The 22,040-nt window shown below is 40.9% G+C and overlaps 1 protein-coding gene across 7 annotated transcripts in view; it reads right to left on the bottom strand.

Moving 5' to 3' along the window:
- Window positions 1-22,040, bottom strand: part of osbpl5 (oxysterol binding protein-like 5) — a 106,566-nt gene that overhangs the window by 5,754 nt on the left and 78,772 nt on the right. For all 7 annotated transcript variants that reach the window (XM_036949781.1, XM_036949787.1, XM_036949784.1 and 4 more), the window contains 8 exons: window positions 19,444-19,639; window positions 18,938-19,122; window positions 18,569-18,650; window positions 15,802-15,900; window positions 9,721-9,817; window positions 9,448-9,546; window positions 4,524-4,621; window positions 358-447 (listed from right to left, as the gene is read on the bottom strand). In XM_036949781.1, coding sequence (XP_036805676.1) covers window positions 358-447; window positions 4,524-4,621; window positions 9,448-9,546; window positions 9,721-9,817; window positions 15,802-15,900; window positions 18,569-18,650; window positions 18,938-19,122; window positions 19,444-19,639 — 946 coding nt within the window. The remainder of the gene's footprint in view (window positions 1-357; window positions 448-4,523; window positions 4,622-9,447; window positions 9,547-9,720; window positions 9,818-15,801; window positions 15,901-18,568; window positions 18,651-18,937; window positions 19,123-19,443; window positions 19,640-22,040) is intronic.

The following is a 22,040-nucleotide window of genomic DNA, read 5'->3' as shown; positions in this document are numbered from 1 at the left end:
ACACACACACACACACACACACACACACACACGTTATTTTTGTACATTGCCAATGCTATTGTATGTTGTCCGTCCATCCATCCATCCATCCATTCATCCATCCATATATATATCAACACGTCATATCAGAACACCTCTTACTGACCTCCCCTCCTGGAGAAACACATTTCATTCCTGACAACAACACACAGACACTTTCAATAACAAACAGGGAAGAGATGGGGATATAGTGTATGTGTGTGTGTGTGAGAGAGAGAGAAAGAAAGAGAGGGATATTGTGATAGCACATGCACATAAGAGAGAGTGAGAGAGGGTGAAGGAGGGGAGAGAGAGGGAGATACATGCATGTACTCTTACCCAGTGTCCGTCCACAGTGGCCAGCAGCTCGTCTCCCTGCTGAATCTTCCCCGAGATCACGTTCACACTGCTGGAGCCTCCCAGGAAGGGCTACAATACAGAGAGAGAAGACCGTCCCCTACAGGTGACTAGAGCAAGAACAGAACAACCCTGATCCTAGACCTTGAGCCAACTTGATCTGAATCTACCGCATGTAATGATATAGTGCCATGTGTCACAGTTAGACCGAGATTTCATCTGATTGCCTTTACAAGCAGCATTGTCTCCATGCATGGATCGAATCCTACCGGGTCATTTTATATATATATATATACACATATACAGTGCCTTGCGAAAGTATTCGGCCCCATTGAACTTTGCGACCTTTTGCCACATTTCAGGCTTCAAACATAAAGATATAAAACTGTATTTTTTTGTGAAGAATCAACAACAAGTGGGACACAATCATGAAGTGGAACGACATTTATTGGATATTTCAAACTTTTTTAACAAATCAAAAACTGAAAAATTGGGCGTGCAAAATTATTCAGCCCCCTTAAGTTAATACTTTGTAGCGCCACCTTTTGCTGCGATTACAGCTGTAAGTCGCTTGGGGTATGTCTCTATCAGTTTTGCACATCGAGAGACTGAAATTTTTTCCCATTCCTCCTTGCAAAACAGCTCGAGCTCAGTGAGGTTGGATGGAGAGCATTTGTAAACAGCAGTTTTCAGTTCTTTCCACAGATTCTCGATTGGATTCAGGTCTGGACTTTGACTTGGCTATTCTAACACCTGGATATGTTTATTTTTGAACCATTCTATTGTAGATTTTGCTTTATGTTTTGGATCATTGTCTTGTTGGAAGACAAATCTCCGTTCCAGTCTCAGGTCTTTTGCAGACTCCATCAGGTTTTCTTCCAGAATGGTCCTGTATTTGGCGCCATCCATCTTCCCATAAATTTTAACCATCTTCCCTGTCCCTGCTGAAGAAAAGCAGGCCCAAACCATGATGCTGCCACCACCATGTTTGACAGTGGGGATGGTGTGTTCAGAGTGATGAGCTGTGTTGCTTTTACGCCAAACGTTATGTTTTGCATTGTTGCCAAAAAGTTCAATTTTGGTTTCATCTGACCAGAGCACCTTCTTCCACATGTTTGGTGTGTCTCCCAGGTGGCTTGTGGCAAACTTTAAACTACACTTTTTATGGATATCTTTAAGAAATGGCTTTCTTCTCGCCACTCTTCCATAAAGGCCAGATTTGTGCAATATACGACTGATTGTTGTCCTATGGACAGAGTCTCCCACCTCAGCTGTAGATCTCTGCAGTTCATCCAGAGTGATCATGGGCCTCTTGGCTGCATCTCTGATCAGTCTTCTCCTTGTATGAGCTGAAAGTTTAGAGGGACGGCAGGTCTTGGTAGATTTGCAGTGGTCTGATACTCCTTCCATTTCAATATTATCGCTTGCACAGTGCTCCTTGGGATGTTTAAAGCTTGGCAAATCTTTTTGTATCCAAATCCGGCTTTAAACTTCTTCACAACAGTATCTCGGACCTGCCTGGTGTGTTCCTTGTTCTTCATGATGCTCTCTGCGCTTTTAACGGACCTCTGAGACTATCACAGTGCAGGTGCATTTATACGGAGACTTGATTACACACAGGTGGATTGTATTTATCATCATTAGTCATTTAGGTCAACATTGGATCATTCAGAGATCCTCACTGAACTTCTGGAGAGAGTTTGCTGCACTGAAAGTAAAGGGGCTGAATAATTTTGCACGCCCAATTTTTCAGTTTTTGATTTGTTAAAAAAGTTTGAAATATCCAATAAATGTCGTTCCACTTCATGATTGTGTCCCACTTGTTGTTGATTCTTCACAAAAAAATACAGTTTTATATCTTTATGTTTGAAGCCTGAAATGTGGCAAAAGGTCGCAAAGTTCAAGGGGGCCGAATACTTTCGCAAGGCACTGTATATATATATATATATATATTACACATCCTTTAAAGGAACATTTAAAAATAATAAAACATTTTAAAAAGTACCTTTTGGATGAAACCCAACAAACTCAGTTATAATAACCGACCGTCACCCCAGTTTTTATCTTGCCCCTTTACTGTTTTGTCTTTCTATTTGCTTTCATGCAATGGCTAGTTAATTTAATTCATAAAACAATTACTTTTGGGTTTTCTTGGGTCTGATACCGATTCCGATTTTTTTGGGGGACAAAACGTTATCTGCTGATATACTGTTTTACAGCGGGGAAATAAAAAAGTAAAATTTTCCACATAAATTGCTATCTAAAAGAGCAATTGTCCAAGAAATACATTTCAAATTGTGATTTCTTACATTGTGACCATAATGACATCATGGCCACAAGTGTTCAGATAACCAATATTTAAAAAATCAAAGGTTATCGGTGGAATTTTCGGATGACATCGATATATAGTTAAAAGGACAATATCAGCCTATTAAGTCGGTGAAACGATACAGTTGAAGTCAGAAGTTTACATACACCATAGCCAAATACATTTCAAGTCAGTTTTTCACAATTTCTGACATTTAATCCATCTTAAAATTCCCCGTTTTAGGTCAGTTAGGATCACCACTTTACATAAGAATGTGAAATGTCAGAATAATAGTAGAGAGAATGATTTATTTCAGCTTTATTTTCTTTCATCACATTCCCAGTGGGTCAGAAGTTTACATACAGTATCTACACTCAATTAGTATTTGGTAGCATTGCCTTTAAATTGCCCATTCTTCCTGACAGAGCTAGTGTAACTGAGTCAGGTTTGTAGGCCTCCTTGCTCGCACATGCTTTTTCAGTTCTGCCTACAAATGTTCTATAGGATTGAGGTCAGGGCTTTGTCACGGCCACTCCAATACCTTGACTTTGTTGTGCCATTTTGCCACAACTTTGGAAGTATGCATGGGGTCATTGTACATTTGGAAGACCCATTTGCGACCAAGCTTTAACTTCCTGACTGATGTCTTGAGATGTTGCTTCAATATATCCACACATTTTCTACCTCATTTCCTACCTCATGATGCCATGATTTGCCGTTCTTCCTGCAGTAAAGCACCACCACAACATGATGCTGCCAGCCCCGTGCTTCACCGTTGGGATGGTGTTCTTCGGCTAGCAAGCCTCCCCCTTTTCCTCCAAACATAACAATGGTCATTATGGCCAAACAGTTCTATTTTTGTTTCATCAGACCAGAGGACATTTCTACAAAAAGTATGATCTTTGTCCCCATGTGCAGTTGCAAACCGTAGTCTGGCTTTTTTATGGCAGTTTTGGAGAATTGGCTTCTTCCTTGCTGAGCGGCCTTTCAGGTTATGTCGATATAGGACTCGTTTTACTGTGGATCAGGATACTTTTGTACCGGTTTCCTCCAACATCTTCACAAGGTCCTTTGCTGTTGTTCTGGGATTGATTTGCACTTTCCGTACCAAAGTATGTTAATCTCTAGCAGACAGAATACGTCTCCTTCCTGAGTGGTATGACAGCTGCGTGGTCCCATATACTTGCGTACTATTGTTTGTACAGATGAACGTGGTACCTTCAGGCTTTTGGAAATTGCTCCCAAGGATGAACCAGACTTGTGGAGGTCCACATATTTTTTTCTGGGGTCTTGGCAGATTTCTTTTGATTTCCCCATGATGTCAAGCAAAGAGGCACTGAGTTTGAAGGTAGCCCTTGAAATACATCCACCTCCAATTGACTCAAATGATGTTAATTATCCTATCAGAAGCTTCCAAAGCCATGACATCATTTTCTGCAATTTTGCAAGCTGTTTATAGGCACAGTCAACTTTGTATGTAAACTTCTGACCCACTGGAATTGTGATACAGTGAATTATAAGTGAAATAATCTGTCTGTAAACAATTGTTGGAAAAATGACTTGTGTCATGCACAAAGTAGATGTCCTAACCGACTTGTCAAAACAATAGTTTGTTAACAAGAAGTTTGTGAAGTGGTTGAAAAACGAGTTTTAATGACTCCAACCTAAGTGTATGTAAACTTCCAACTTCAACTGTATATGGGTCTGCCTCTAGTTCTTTTCCCTCTCATTGCGCTTCATTGTTTCACCAAAGTATGTTTCTATGTATTTTGTATTTATGTTTCTGTACAACATGGAAAAGATGCAAACTTAGGAAGTACACACACAAACACACACATACCTTCAACTTGAACTCCAGTTCTGCCACATATTTGGTTTTCTCACACTCAATAGTGATCTTCCCTCCCAGCTCCAGTGTCATGGTGCCATACAGAATACCTAATATAGAAACAAGAAGCGACATTTACACACACACACGTAGAAACACTCCTATCATGAACGATATAAAAGGTCAGTGAATGCAACAGAGCCAGAACAACAGTGTAAATACAGGAGCTACAGGCAAGCCACTTCAGACAGAAGTAAGCAGTCAGTAAATGGGCTATGCTCGGTTACCATGCTCGGTTACCATGCTCGATTACCCATCTAAATAGTAGGCATTTTGGTTATGCAAAATAAAAACGCTTGATAATTGAGGCTTTTCATCAATTTTGAATTCGCTGCACATTGAGGAAGAGAATCTTTTCAGACCCAGCTGATAATCAGATAAGGGGACTGGGTGTTTAAGCAATAAGGTTATTGTGCTATAACTCCTGACTAAGGGCTGTTCTTTGGCCCAAGGCAAAGCCGAGGCCCGGGAACAGCCCTTCGGAGGGAGTCATCACACGATAATCCCCGGGTACTCAAGCAATATTGCTTTTAGTAAATGGTTGCCAACATAGTTATATGAATATTAATAAAAAAGTTCTCATTAACATTTTAACGAGTAAAATTGTTTTTGCATTCTGAATGTGCAAGTCAAGCGGGCTGGTCATTTGTTAATTCTATTAATTTGACATTGCTATGCTAAACAAATCACTGGAATCTAGCTGGCAGAGATTTAATGATGATGAGACAAGAACTTCCATAAATATTGATTTAATAAATATCTAATAGGCCTACATAGGCAACAACTAGTATGGTTGGCGAGTCCAAGCTAACAAAGCTAGTTGGTGATGTTAATATAGTGACGTTTCCGTTGATGGCACACGACGGGAAGAACTGTCCATGGTCTGGTGCTGCCAACAACTTGAGTGAGCTCTCACACTGGCCACTCACTGCCATTATTTCCCCTTGCCTCCAGGCCCGCATCACACAACTTTTGCATTCTTAAGTTGCTATCCAAGCAAGCTGATCATTATTTTCTCATGTTTTGACCCAGGTGTTCATTCAAATAAATATATTAATTTGACATTGCTTTGCTAAACAAATCACTGGCTTGTAGCTAGCTAGCAAAGCTTCAATGCTGATAAGAGACAAGAACTTCAATAAATAATGATTTAATACACTGAACAAAAATCTAAATGCAACATACAACAATTTCAAAGATTTTACTGAATTACACTTCATAAGGAAATCAGTCAATTGAAAAATTCATTAGGCCCTAACCAATGGATTTCACGACTGGGAATACAGATACGCATCTGTTGGTCACAGATACCTTAAAAAAAAGGTATGGGAGTGGATCAGAAAACCAGTCAAGTATCTGGTACCACCATTTGCACCATGCAGCGCAACACATCTCCTTTGCATGGAGTTGATCAGGCTGTTGATTGTGGCCTGTGGAATGTTGTCCCATTCCTCTTCAATGGGTGTGCAAAGTGGCTGAACATTGGCGGGAACTGGAACACGCTGTTGAACACGTCGATTCAGAGCATCCCAAACATGCTCAATGGGTGACATGTCTGAGTATGCAGGCCATGGAAGAACTAGGACATTTTCAGTTTCCAGAAATTGTGTACAGATCCTTGTGATGTGGGGCCGTGCATTATCATGCTGAAACATGAGGTGATGGCGGCGGATGAATGGCACGACAATGGCCTCAGGATCTCATCACGATATACAGCGGGGCAAAAAAGTATTTAGTCAGCCACCAATTGTGCAAGTTCTCCCACTTAAAAAAATGAGAGAGGCCTGTAATTTTCATCATAGGTACACTTCAACTATGACAGACAAAATGAGAAAAAATAATCCAGAAATTCACATTCATCTTTAGGAGACAGAACGCGTCTCCTCCTTGAGCGGTATGACGGCTGCGTGGTCCCATGGTGTTTAAACTTGCGTACTATTGTTTGTACAGATGAACGTGGTACCTTCAGGCATTTGGAAATTGCTCCCAAGGTTGAAACAGACTTGTGGAGGTCTACAATTTTTTTCTGTGGTCTTGGCTGATTTATTTTGATTTCCCCATGATGTCAAGCAAAGAGGCACTGAGTTTGAAGGTAGGCCTTGAAATACATCCACAGGTACACCTCCAATTGACTCAAATTATGTCAATTAGCCTATCAGAAGCTTCCGAAGCCATGTCATCCTTTTCTGGAATTTTCCAAGCTGTTTAAAGGCACAGTCAACTTAGCTTATGTCACCTTCTGACCCACTGGAATTGTGATACAGTGAATTATAAGGGAAATAATCTGTATGTAAACAATTATTGGAAAAAGTACTTGTGTCATGCACAAAGTAGATGTCCTAACCGACTTGCCAAAACTATAGTTTGTTAACAAGAAATTTAGGAAGTGGTTAAAAACTAGTTTTAATTACTCCAACCTAAGTATGTAAACTTCCGACTTCAACTGTATTATGAAAGTACGACAAAGACCATTACGCAGGCACTGGAATAAGCAGATCAGAAAAGACAAGCCTAGAACCACTAAAGCAGCCAATTTTTTTCATGAATGCCCCACTCCGTCATTGACTTTTCCTAAATAAGTTTACAGCACACTGTCGTTGTTAGAATCTTAATATTACAAACAGAACTGGAGTTATAACCAGTTTTAAGAGGGCATGTCATTATTTGAATGGTTTTCCCCAGTTGTCCCTCTTTCTCCTTGTCTCCTTCTCCTGACACTGGAATATGCAGTGCCCAGCTGATCATCACCCAGATAATTCCCTCGAAACGGAACCTAAACTAATTTCACACACATAACAGATTAAATAAATGAAGTATAATGGGGAGAAAAGGTAAGTTGATGAGTGAAGGGACGTGAGCAATGTATAATTATGTAATCACCAATTGTGAATGAATTACATGGCGGGCCATTCTATTGCATTGATCGATTGTAATTATAATCTTTAAAACAGTATGAATCAAAGCAGTCTTATCATTCTACTCTGGCCTACTCTGATTAGGCTACACAGTGGGAGCGTGCGTAATTGTACTTGCTGAACAATTCAATATCTTGTAAAATGTCGATATTGGGCAGCAGGTGAGAGAGTGTTGGAGAATGTGGTGATGGGACTTATGGAACCTTATGTTGGCAAGGGGAGAAATGTCACCATGGACTTTTTCTTAACTTCCCTCTCATCGGCTAACAATTTGCTTGCAAAGAAAACATTATAAAAAGCAGCTGTTACCTTATTCCAACACATATGCTTCCTGTTTCATAGTTGTAACAAAGGCCATCCACTAATATTTTGTTTTTAAAACAAATGTTGGCGTATGTGTTTTTCAGTTTTTATATATAGCCTACAGTAACAAACTAATGCTACTGTTATTGAAATAAATAAAAAAAATCATATTCTAATGTCACCCAAGGCCTTCATAAACACAAATTATTTTTACAATAGCATATATGAACTATATTAATTACACTGTTAGAATGCTGCAGTCAGAATGACCTGAAGAGGAATCCATCGAGGCACAGCAGTTCTAGTGTTAAAACTACAATCCTTGTTGAAACAATAGCAAAGCGGTCAACCCGCCTGTTCTGGTAAAATTTGAAGGATGGGCATGGAGAAATGTAGCCACTCAAATTCAGAGACAGAGCTATGGATGCAAGGACTGAGCATCCATGCTAACAAGATGATAGTTTTAACCATGTTTTGAGGCCAGTCTGTATAGGCACAAATCTGGCCTGCGGGTGGTTTGAGCAAAAAAAAACTCAATATACAGTGCCTTCAGAGAGTATTCAGACTGGAGGTCGACCGATTAATCGGAAGGGCCGATTTCAAGTTTTCCTAACAATCGGAAATCTGTATTTTTGGACACCGATTTGGAAAAAAAAATGTTTACACCTTTATTTCATCTTTATTTAACTAGGCAAGTCAGTTAAGAACACATTCTTATTTTCAATGATGGCCTAGGAACGGTGGGTTAACTGTGGCAGAACGACAGATTTTTACCTTGTCAGCTCGGGGATTCAATCTTGCAACCTAGTCCAACGCTCTAACAACCTGATTACATTGCACTCTGCGAGGAGCCTGCCTGTTACGTGAATGCAGTAAGAAGCCAAGGTAAGTTGCTAGCTAGCATTAAACTTATCTTATAAAAAACAATCAATCAATCATAATCACTAGTTAACTACACATGGTTGATGATATTACTAGTTTATCTGGCGTGTCCTACGGTGCATATTCGCAAAAAAAGGACTGTCCTTGCTCCAATGTACCTAACCATAAAAAAAAACGTTTTTGCTTTTCATTATGGGTTATTATGTGTAGATTGATTAAATAAAATATGTGTTTTCATCAATTTTTGAATAGGGCTGTAACATAACAAAATGTGGAAAAAGTTAAGGGGTCTGAATACTTTCCGAATGCACTGAATTTTTCGAATGACTGAAACCAAATCGACACTGTGTAGAAATGATAACGGACCTACAGTCTTATAGTTTCTTGAATGTGTCCAGCTCGCTAATAAATCACAGAAATTTAAAGCTAGACAGTCAGGGAGTATTGACAATTCCAAAAACGATGAATAGAGGACTATCCTTTGCAAATATTTACGCACAGGAAATGTTGTAGACTGAATTAGCCCCCCCGGGCAAAATTTGTTTGACACCCCTGCTATACAGTATTTGTTTAGATTTACTTGTACCCCATCAGAACCCAATACGAATGTTGAACTAAGCTCATGTAAATTTTTGTATTTTTTTAAATTAATGATATGAATATACATAAGCCCAAAAATGGATGCAGCAATTAAGGATTCAATGTTAGAGTTGCTCAGAAAACCAGAGATATTTAGATTCCAGAAAGACCGTTTATGGATTTTTAAAAAGTAGTACCTTTACAGTGGGCGTAAGGCATGGTGATGACGTACTCCTCATCCCTGCCCAGCAGCATCAATCTGGCCCTGCCATCCAGTATGGCAGACAGAGAGTTACCTGGAATAGGACATTAGAATTTACACCGATCAACCTGGTCCCAGATCTGTTCATGCTGTAAAGATCTGTTTCATAGACACCTTTAGGCATAAAGTAGATAGAAAATGTAATTCCCGACATAACAGATTGACTACACAAGAACAAGGATTGTGGTGTGCAGATAAGCCAGCGTACCGTAAAACTTGGACTTGGCCAAGATGCTGCCGCTGATATAGAAGCCGTCCTTCTTGTTGCAGACGTAGAAGGCAGAGATTGGTGGGTGGTGGGAGATCTGAGATAGAAAGATAGGGAGTGTGTTATTTAGGGCAGTGATTCTCAACTGGGGAAGTCGCGACCCCCATGGGGGCCGCTGGAGGATTTTAAGGGGTCGCACAACTTGTATAAAATAATATCTAAAACATGTGCACCGCTTATTGTTGTTCACTTTACACGTGCAGCGAGTCCGCAGTAGTAAAATGGCTAGTTATGTTCGAACTCTGAGGGTTCTTGCGCTGCACACACTCAATGACCAATACAATAACATTCTCGCCCCCCCCACACACACACACTGATCCAATGAACTGACATTTCTCGACATACACACTGATCCAATAAAAAAGTAATTCTGCAACATTTTGTTTTAAATGTGACACATCCAATCAGATAATACAGATATTTTTCTGAAAGCTACAGTTGCAAGAAAACGTTTGTGAACCCTTTGGAATTACCTGGATTTCTGCATTGATTGCTCATAAAATGTGGTCTGATCTTCATCTAAGTCACAATAATAGACAAACACAATCTGACTAAACTAATAACACACAAACAGTTTTCACATTTTTATTGAAGACGTTGAGTAATCATTCACAGTGCAGGCTGGTAAAAGTAAGTCAACCCTTGAATTTAGTAACTTCTAGATCCTCCGTTAGCAGCAACAACCTCCACCAAACGTTTCCTGTAGCTGCTTATAAAACTTGCACAACATTTTGAACCATTCCTCCCTACAAATCTGTTTCAGTTCATCAATATTTCTGGGTTGTCTTGATTGCACAGCCCTCTTCAGGACATGCCACAGCATCACAATTGGGTTAAGGTCAGGACTATGACTTGGCCATTCCAAAACACAAATCTTTCTTTTCAACCATTCTTTAGTTGATTTACTTGTGTGCTTTGGGTCATTGTCTTGTCGCATCACCCAAACTCTCTTAAGCTTGAGGTCATGAACTGCTGCTCTGATATTCTCCTGTAAAATGTATTGATGCACTTTTGAATTCATTGTTCCCTCAATGTTCCCTCAATGATTGCAAGGCGTCCAGGCCCTGAGGCAGCAAAGCAGCCCCAAACCATGATGCTCCCTCCACCATGCTTCACAGTTAGGATGAGGTTTTGGTGTTGTGTGCAGTGCCCTTTTTCCTCCACACATAGCGTTGTGCATTTTTCCCAAAAAGTTCAACTTTTGTCTCATCTGTCCACAGCACATTTTCCCAGAAGCGTTGTGGAACATCCTGGTGGTCTTGGGCAAACCTGAGACATGCCGCAATGTTTTTTTTTTTTAGACAGCAGTGGTTTCCTTCGTGGTGTCCTTCCATGAACACCATAGTTGTTCAGTGTTTTTCTGATAGTGGACACATGAACACAGACTTTCTTTGCCCTTTGTGCTCTTGGAGTGATCTTTGCAGGACACCCACTCCGAGGGAGAGTAGCAACAGTCCTGAATCTTCTCCATTTGTAGACCGTTTGTCTTACCATGGATTGATAAACACCAAGGTCTTTAGCAATGCTTTTGTAACCTTTTCCAGCTACGTGCATCTCTATAATGTGTCTTCTAAGGTCCTGTGAAAGTTGTTGGGATTGAGGCATGGTTCACACTAACCAATCTTTCTGGAGAAGAACATACAGTATTTGTCAGTAACCAGGCTTTGTTTCCCTTCATAGGGCAGGGCAGGGTGCCTGTGCAACCCACACCTCCAATCTCATCTCCTTAATTGAAACACTTGACTCCAAATAGCTTTTGGAGAAGTCGTTAACATAGGATCACTTACTTTTCCCAGCCTGCACTGTGAATGTCTTCAATAAATGTCACTCAATGTCTTCAATGAAATGTGAAAAGTACAACTGTGTGTTATTAGTTTAGTCAGATTGTGTGTCTATTATTGTGACTTCGATGAAGATCAGACCAGATTTTATGAGTAATCAATGCAGAAATCCAGGTAAATCCAAAGGGTTCACAAACTTTTTCTTGCAACTGTAGCTTGATTGACAGCTAACTATGTTCTGCAGTCATTGCACATGTGGATAGTTAGCTTTCACTTAAGTCATGTAGGCTAGCTGTCAGAGTAAAATCATGGACACGTTTATAAAACGTGCAGCTCCCTCTTCATCTTCGGCTGCTTTCAATGTCAACATCAAGGCAGACAACCTGGTCCCTGTCAAGAAGAGAAAATACGACCCCGACTTAATCAAATATGGTTTTACATATATAGAAAAGGCAGGGTGGGTGTAGACCCTCCAAAATGAAAAGGCACCTGGACATCAAGCATCCAAGAAACAAAGACAGCTGACTTTTCTTTTCTTCAAGAAAATATCAATATCTGGAGGCCTCACAAGATTCACTGAAGAACGTATGCACGGTACAAGAAAAAGCACTTCGCGCATCGCCTTGTGGCCCAGCGCATTGCTAAGTGCAAAAAAAGCCCACACCAGCGCAGAGGATCTCATTCTCTCTGCTGTGATTGATATGTGCACTGAAATCTTGGGAGAGTAAGCCGCCAACAAACTTAACCCCTATCCAATGACACCATTAGGGAGGAGAATCCAGGACATGTCTGAAGACATAACGCACCAGACAGTGCGCATCAGTGCAAATGGCCATTACGCACGGCAGCTTGATGAATCCACAGATGTGGCTAACCACGTCAATGTCAGACACGTCTGGGAAAATAACATTAGGGAGTTGATTTGCCCACCACCACCACAGAGTATGTCTTTAACACAATGGATATGTACCTGGGCTCCGTGGGGTTGGCCTGAGATGGGTGCGTCGGTGTGATCACTGATGGGGCAGCTGCCATGACGGGAACGCACTACGGTGTAGTAAAGTGGGTCCTGGTGAGAGCACCGAGTGTGATGTGGAACCATTTACATTAATGGTCATTTAGCAGTCACTCTTACATAGAACGTGGAAACACCAGCAAACTGTTTCACCACCTGAAAACCCTGTGAAGTATCTACCAGAATGCGTGCAGCAAACCCCTGGAGCAAGACATCTCCAAGCCAGACCCGCACTCAGCTATCATTCAAGGAATCATTCGTCAGTGGTCCTGCCTATGACAAGAAGAGCAAGTGGAATGAGATAACGAGTGCAATTATGTATCACATAGCGAAAGACGTAGAACCAATTCAAACTGTGGAGAAAGACGGTTTCACAAAGTTGATGCGAACTCTAGAACCAAGATATGAGATCCCGAGCCGTAAATACTTCAGCAAAACATGTCTGACAGAACTCTACACAGAATGTCGTGACGGAGTTGCCAGGGAAATCCGTAACGCTGCATTCTTCTCTACCACTGAAGACTTATGGTCAAGCCGGACCACAGAGCCATACAATAGCCTCATGATTCATTACATTGACGGACAACTGGAAGTTGCAAAGCAAATGCCTTTAGACCTCTTGTTTCCCGGACGACCACACCGGAAAAATAATTGCAGCTGGGCTGAGAAAGGCACTTTCACTTCTTTTAAAAAGTACAGTATATCGTTATCATCCGGAAAGTGGAAAACATGCTACATATTAGTGTGAAAATTGTTTCTCTGCTATGGCCATGCTGAAAACTAAAAGCAGAAACAAACTGGACAGGCAGCGTGACCTCCGAGTTGCCCTGTCAACCATCACCCCATACTTCAACAAACTTACCAAACTGAAAAAACACCCTCAGCTTTCCCACTGATAGACCGCACTACCATGAATAAACAGGTTCATTAATTATTGTTCAATTTTGATTGTTAAATAATTCTGACATTAATATTACATTATTTAACATGTTATTTTACCTTTATTTAACTGGGCAAGTCAGTTAAGAACAAATTCTTATTTACGTTGACGCCTAGGAACAGTGGGTTAACTGCCTTATTCAGGGACAGAATGACAGATTTAAAACATGTCAACTCTAGGATTTGATCTTGCAACCTTTCAGTTACAAGTCCAATGGACTAACCACAAGGCTACCTACCATTTGAACTGGTTAAAAACTTACACCTTTATTAAAACTTTAAGGTTGAGAAATTATTCACATGGTAACTGATGTGGTAACTGATGATGTAGAATTCTTAATGATTGTTTTTTTCTATTTTAGCCTGTTTAAGATGCTGCGAATTTTCGCAGTTTTTTGTTAAAAATCGCGCAACATTTCAACGTCCTGCTACTCATGGCAGGAATATAGTATATGCATATGATTAGTATGTGTGGATAGAAAACACTCTGAAGTCTCTAAAACTGGTTAAATCATGTCTGTGGCTTTAACAGAACGTGTTTAGGAGTAAAAATCCAGAGGAAAACTGTTCACAAAAAACAAAAACAAAAATATTCATCCGCCAGTCTATGTATTGTCTACGGCAAGGGAAAATAGATACAATGCCTACAGCTTCCACACGATGTCGCCAGTACTGGCATTTTATTAGTAGTTTATCCTTGGTGTGATGACGAATAGGCACTTCCTGTCTTGGGGTCCACCGAAGGAAGTTATGAAAGGGAAAATATGGACGATGATTTCAAGACTTGCTGCTATCGAATACAGATCGCCCCGTGATCAATTTTATCGATTATTAACGTTTATTAATACCTAAAGTTGGTTTACAAAAGTAGTTTGAAGTGATTTGTAAAAGTTTATAGGCAACTTTTAGTAATTTTATACAATGACGTTGCGTTTTGGAAAGGCGCTTTTTCCTGGATCAGACGGGCTTCATAAATCGACATTTTGGGTATACTTTGACGGATTTAAATCGGGAAAAAGACCCAATTGTGATGTTTATGGGAGATATAGGAGTGCCAACAAAGAAGCTCGTCAAAGGTAATGAATGTTTTATATTTTATTTCTGTGTTTTGTGTAGCGCCGGCTACGCTAATTCTTTTGTTTGCGTCTTGTTCAGGTATTTCGGGGGGTGCATGCTATCAGATAATAGCTTCTCATGCTTTCGCCGAAAAGCATTTTACAAATCTGACATGTTGGCTAGATTCACAACGAGTGTAGCTTTAATTGAGTACCCTGCATGTGTGTTTTAATGAAAGTTTGAGTTTTATCGAGTACTACAGTTGGCGCTCTGAAATTTCTGCTGATTTTGGTCCCTGTACAGGGATCGCAGCCATAACAAACACTGGTGTGTGTTACTGTTCATTAACATTATTGGACTGGTGTGTGTTACTGTTGATTAACATTATTGGACTGGTGTGTGTTACTGTTCCTTAACATTATTGGACTGGTGTGTGTTACTGTTCCTTAACACGATTGGACTAGTGTGTGTTACTGTTCATTAACATTATTGGACTGGTGTGTGTTACTGTTCCTTAACATTATTGGACTGGTGTGTGTTACTGTTCATTAACGTTATTGGACTGGTGTGTGTTACTGTTAACACTATTGGACTAGTGTGTGTTACTGTTCATTAACATTATTGGACTGGTGTGTGTTCCTGTTCATTAACGTTATTGGACTGGTGTGTGTTACTGTTAATTAACGTTATTGGACTGGTGTGTGTTCCTGTTCATTAACATTATTGGACTGGTGTGTGTTAGTGTTAACATTATTGGACTAGTGTGTGTTACTGTTCATTTTTTAAATATCATAATAGTAGCCCATTGAGACAGAGTCTATTTGCATGTGAAGCCTGCCCAACAAGGCAGCTGCAATACGACATTACAAAATGTAATCATCAATTGTCATTGTCAAATTTGGGTCCCCAGGCAAAACCAGTTGAGAACCAGAAGAAAACAGTGTGACACGGGGACGTAGGACTACTACTTGGACTTGTCCAATACTGGTATTTCAGATACACAACAGTAATATTAAGCAGTAGGGCTGTCAATGAGTTTGGTTAAGAGGCAGCTGAAGTCTGGGGACGAAGCATGTAGATCTGCCACTAACATGGCCTCAGGTCTGAGGCAGCCATTTGCACAATAGCTAGGATTTAGCTAGCTTCTAGACCCAAAGACCTGCAGAGGTATGACAGAGACAGCGGTACACACTTGCTGTGTGTGTGTAAGAAGTATATGGGTCGTCTCACCTGCTCTGCGATGTAAAAGGTGCAGCTGTCTGTCTGAGGGTGGAGCCAGCAACAGCGAAACGTCTCTCCTAGGATGGGGTTATAGGGCTTCTTCAGTCCCTGTAACACGCACACCCATCCACTACTGTTAAAATCTATCACATACATGCACACAGCCATACTTCATAAAAATCATCAAATCAAAGGATTCAAACACAAATAATCATAGCTGCATGGACACAATGATGAATACAGACACACCCAAGCACAGACACACATACATACTGTTAATATCTATCACATGAATGCACTCATTCCAAACTGTATATCATACAAAATAGTAGGACTGTCCCCGACTAAACAAAAAATATTCAACGACAGAAAGTTGCCTGTTCTTTCGACCAATCGATTGGTCAAAAAAATGTAAAGGTGTATTTTTCCATATATAGACATACTGTGTTTTAATAAAATCAACTACATGCACTGAGCTTGTCTGATGCTATAAGCTTATGACAAATGCCTCAAGAGGGCTCCAGAAGAAGAAAAAAAATTAAGCTGACCCAACTATTCTCCTCCCGCTCCTGTTGGCTTTAGCAGATTCTGCCATTACTCTCCTGAAGTTGCCGGTAATCGATTACACGAAGAGTCTCATGTTGAATACCAATTTATCCTACCATTTCTCCTGATCTGCGTGCCAGTTATGGTTTTCATATGCACATTTTCATGAAACAGTTTCATTTCATTTATAATAACGTCTTCATATCTCAAAAATCATTGTCATGTGGTTAATCAAAATTCTATCCAAATCTAAATGAAAATGATACGAACCTAAAAAGTAACTTCTATTGCCACCTATGTAAAAATAGCCAACAAATAAATATTCTATAAATCACATTGTCCTGTTTGCAACGAACTTGAAACATTGTATCAACTATTAACTTGGGTCTGGCCCGAAGCTAGCGAACTTACTGATCCCCCTATAGAATATTATCGCTTATCTATTATTGTGGCGCTCCTGCACCTAAATATAAACACTACCAGCACCCAAAATGAGTACCAGAACCTATTTCAGTCCAAGTCCAGCACTGATAAGAATCAGAGCATGACATTTTTCCCTTTCATGCTGTGTGGTTGTCGAAAGGGAGAGACCTGAAAATATATTTTTTAAATACATTGAGGAACTATTGTAATTCTCAATGGATATAAAAACATACTTTGTTTGCTTACTGTTTGAGGTGAAGAAAACATTACCTTGAAAAGCTCCACAGGTTATTAGTGGTGGTGCGTTCAGCCAATCAAAAATACTATCAGATCCCCCAAATGGGCACATTTACTATGTGTGTGTGTATATATATTTGTCCAGCATCCTGGAGTCACCTCTTCACTGTTGACATTGGTGTTTTGCAGGTACTATTTAATGAAGCTGCCAGTTGAGGACTTGTGAGGCGTCTGTTTCTCAAACTAGACACTCTAATGTATTGTCCTCTTGGTAAGTTGTGCACCGGGGCGTCCCACTCATCTTTCTATTCTGGTTTGAGACAGTTTGTGCTGTTCAGTGGAGGGAATAGTACACAGCGTTGTACGAGATCTTCAGTTTCTTGGCAATTTCTCGCATGGAATAGCCTTCATTTCTCAGAAGAAGAATAGACTGAAAAAAGTTATTTGTTTCTGGCCATTGAGCCTGTAATCGAACCCACAAATGCTGGTGCTCCTGATACTCAACTAGTCTGAAGAAGGCCAGTTTTGTTGCTTATTTAATCAGAAACAACAGTTTTCAGCTGTTCTAACATAATTGCAAAAGGGTTTTCTAATGATCAATTAGCCCTTTAAAATTATAAACTTGGATTAGCTAACACAACGTGCCATTGGAACACAGGAGTGATGGTTGCTGATAATGGGCCTCTTTACGCCTATGTAGATATTCCATTAATCGGCCGTTTCCAGCTACAATAGTAATTTACAACATTAACAATGTCTACACTTAACAATGTCTATGTCTGATTAATTTGATGTATTTCTGATTAATTTAATGTGTTTTTCTTTCAAAAACAAGGACATTTCTATGTGACCCCAAACTTTTGAACGTTAGTGTATGTATGTATATATGTCTGTCTGTATGTAAATAATGCGTTACTGCTCAACTAAAACAAATCTCGGTCGTCCAACAGCCTAACTACCAAACAATCGACCAGTCAACTAATTGGGGTCAGCACTACAAAATAGATTAACAGGCAAATACAAAATGAAAGAATAAAAGAGTGACACATTAAAATTAAGCGTTGCTCTACCTCTGTTTGCCACACCCTATCACGTGTCTGTGTTGCTGTGTGTATCAGGTATACCTGGCTTGGAAACCAGCTGAACCTGTAATTCTGGGAGTCCCTGTGGCAGTTACACCAGAGCCACTCTAACCTCGTCCCCAGGCTAGCGTATATAAGATAGAGTATATCAGCCTGAAAGAACAATGACTCAAATCTAGCCTATATGGGAGTGAAGTAGATTTTTATTATTTGACCATCTATGGTATACATTCTTTACCAAGACCCTACAGAAATGAAATAACTAACCTAACTCCGCAATCTCCCATTTCACAACCCACAGAGTTAACACTACGGAATTTTTGTTTTTTAAATTTTGGCTTGAATATTGGTTGTATGTTCATACAGTGGTACAATCGTAGAATGGAAGTCAAACCAGTCACTCAGAACTACAATGACTCCTCCAGCCAACCCCAGAAATAGGGGAGTGCCACTTTGTATTATTACCCTTAAAGAACAGGCAAGTTTACCTTGGGCTTCTTGTAGAAGCCAGACAGGTACCAGCGCACGACCTGCTTTATTCTGCCATATGGACTCTCCTCCCTCGCAGCCCTGGGACCAGAGAGAGAGCAAGAGCGAGAGAGGACATAGAAGAAAGAAACAGAGAGTGCGAGAGAGAGAGAGAGAGAGAGAGAGAGAGAGAGAGAGAGAGAGAGAGAGAGAGAGAGAGAGAGAGAGAGAGAGGGAGGGAAAGGGAGAGATGGACACAGAGCTTTATTCAGTTAGTGTATCTACTATCTCATACAGTAGATTGGTATAGTGGTAGTGACATAGTAGAGATAAAGTAATGGCGGTAATAGTTGAGCTACAAGTGTACTACTAGTCTAGTATTGACATACTCTGACAGCAGATTAGCGTGGTAGTAGTAGTCTGATAGTTTGTCCAGGAAAGAGCGTGGCTCCAGGATGAAGGTGGGCAAGACCACTTTAGACAGGTCCATGCCAGGCCGCAGCTGCTTTAGCAGGGTCCAGATCAGACCCTTGTTCTCCTCAGACACCGTCTCCACCTGGGACGCCTCACCAGCCTGGGAGAAAGGGACACACAGAAGCAAGGTTGGAAAATGTAAGTTTTGATTCATTCGAATAGACTCCTTTCAGTGGAGGAAAATAAATAGTCATCATGTCTCTTTTTGTCTTTACCCTACAGTCCTGAGAATCACGTAGCTGCCCGGCGGTCAAAGCCGGCCCCACGTCACATTTCACGTGGCCCCTGATGTTCACCAATAAATTTGATAGATTTAGAATAAATCATCACTGGCTAGCTACAGGCTTTGTAACATGCTGAACCCCTAATAACCTGTCAGTGTATGTTAGCCGTCTGTGAGTGATGTCCTGTCGTGTTTCACCTCGGCCATCTCCTCCTGGCTCTGCTCGACGTAGGATGTGGCCTGCAGCCCCGGAGACAGCTCGTCCGATTGGTCCATGTCGCTCTCCTCCGTCAGCCGACCTCCGTTCTCATTTGCCCCGTTGTCCCAATCCTCCTGGGCATCGTGCTCTGATTTCTCAGAGTAGCCGTCATTCTCCATCTGTTGGTTGGCCAACCTTAAAGAGGGGAAACACGCAGATATGGTTTAATTAGCAGGAGCACACATTAATAAAGTTTATCTGTTACAGATATGTGATGGTACAACGCTGTTATTTATTAACTTCATGTCCATCTGCACATTGGTAAGCTATTGGGTTTGCATATTTCATTAATAAAACTGTAGCAGAATTTGATTTAAACTGAATAACTTCCAGTTACCAGTTTCAGGGGCGTACCTCTGCCTCAGAACAAAGTCAAGAAAGATGAATAAAACTGAATTTTGCACCGGTGTTGAAAACAACAGCCTCAGCTCCCGACACTTCAGTTTTAATACCTGTGCAATTAATGGTCACTTGCAGCACACGCAAGCTTAGCTTGAAAGCAGGCCAAGTGACATGATTCTCTGGAAGAATTGGATAAAAAGGCATTGAGCAGGTCATCCTGCTCTGAACTCTAATTCACATATTCTCACTCCTAAAGTGTTTTTCCTTCTCCATATTGTGAGAGAGCTGGATATGATTACACAGAGACCAGCAGACAGAGACTAGATCACAGTCCTCCACCTTAACTGTGGAGGACGGGCTCATACTAATGGCTGGAATGGAATGGCATTGACACATCAAACATGGTTTCCTTGTGTTTGATACCAGTCACTTCATTCCAGTCATCATTATGAGTCACCCTCTCCTCACCTGGGTACGAGATAGAGGGGTAGGGCCTAATGTCAAAGGACAGGACGCATGTCCAACATCTGTCAGCATTTCACTGTAAGGTTGTTGTATTCGGCACATGTGACAAATAACATTTGATTTAATTTGTACAACATGGCTGCCTGAGCAACCACATCCCCCACCGCACCCCTCACTTTCAGTGGCATGAATGTCACTGTCAATAATGATGTCACTCAGAGGATGACACGCACATGCACAGTTGCACAGACACAGGACACAGAGCCCAAGAACGATAGAGCCCCGGATATAAGAAATACATATCCCACAATATTCACAGCGTGCCCCAGCTATGTGTGGTACTGAATGAGAACCATATTCCCTTACATTCTGCCATTCAAAATAACACATTTTGTGAACAACTACCAGACTTAACCTTAACCAGCGAGTAGAAAAGCATCAGTCCATAAAATAGAGAAAAAGGTAGCCGGCTAAAGAGGACCTTAATGGCTGTTAGATTGGAGCCATTAACAGCAGACCTTTGTGTGTGGCTCTCCAGTGGACAGATGGACAGAAACACATACAGCCTCCTTCTCACAGGCACACGCCGGTTTTCCACACAGTACACACTGAAACTGTAAGGCCTCAAAGGCCACGCATGTCAAAAGTCATATGTTCTACCTCACCAGCCAATTGGAAATATTACACAAATACATTACACCGTATGCCATAAACTTGGGACGCATGGCCTTTCTTACCTTGTAACAAACGGCAATTATCCTCCAGATTCCACTTAAGCACAACAACAAGCGATTTGTATAAAATACATCCACAGGCACAAAAAGCCCTTCCCCTCTCCTCTCTAAGTAAAAAGGCACATGTCTGTTATTTTCACAAATCAGCGACTAAAGCGTAGGGATTTGTTTTCCTGTCTTCTCTGCCACGCCTGCTTCCTGGATATGTGTGAGAATGTATGTGTGTGTGTGTGTGTGTGTGTGTGTGTGTGTGAACAGAAAGGAAGAGGCGAAGCAAGAGGATTCACTCTCACCAAAATCTGTCCAAATTAAGCACAATGCATTTATATGGGCTTATTTTGGACATAAGCTTGTCGCCTGCCTGCCTTTCCCCTTTGGAACAACGACTCCCATTGTTAGGGCGGAAACATGAGTATCTGGTCATTATATACAGAATCTCCGGTGTGTAACAGTGTGGGGGGGGGGTCTGCTTCACTGGTTGGTCAAATATTTATTCCTGAGTGTCTGCCTCCTGTCACATGACCCACGGGGGCTGTTGTGATTGGCTGAAAGGAGAGAGGGGCACAAACAGGGAGGGGCTAGAGAGTGCAGTCTAAATGGAGGATTCTAGAAAACGCACACAAACATACACCATGACTCTCAATTACTTAGCGAAATCAATGAACATTTTGCCCTGACATTATTTGGCATGACAACTCCATTGAAACCCAATGAAAATGTGACCACTATTTAGGCACACCTTATTGAATATGTCACTGCTCAGGTGCCCTATTTAATGACCATACTCATCTTTGAATCAGCAGGTGTGCCCTCTCTTTGTTATAACCCCCAAAACAAAGAAATTCAAGTAGATTTTTTATACTCTGAGTTTTATTCTAAATGGTATTGTGTATTTTACTGCGAGCTGACTAAGGGATTGTATTCCCCCAATCTTAACTACTCTTTGAGGTCAGCAAACGATTGTCAACTTCCCAAAATAGCCTACACATACTTGA

The sequence above is a fragment of the Oncorhynchus mykiss genome, chromosome 2 (assembly GCF_013265735.2).
Source record: "Oncorhynchus mykiss isolate Arlee chromosome 2, USDA_OmykA_1.1, whole genome shotgun sequence".
NCBI lineage: Eukaryota > Metazoa > Chordata > Actinopteri > Salmoniformes > Salmonidae > Oncorhynchus > Oncorhynchus mykiss.
Note: the sequence above shows the minus strand (reverse complement) of the source record. Positions and strands in the feature narration are given on the sequence as shown.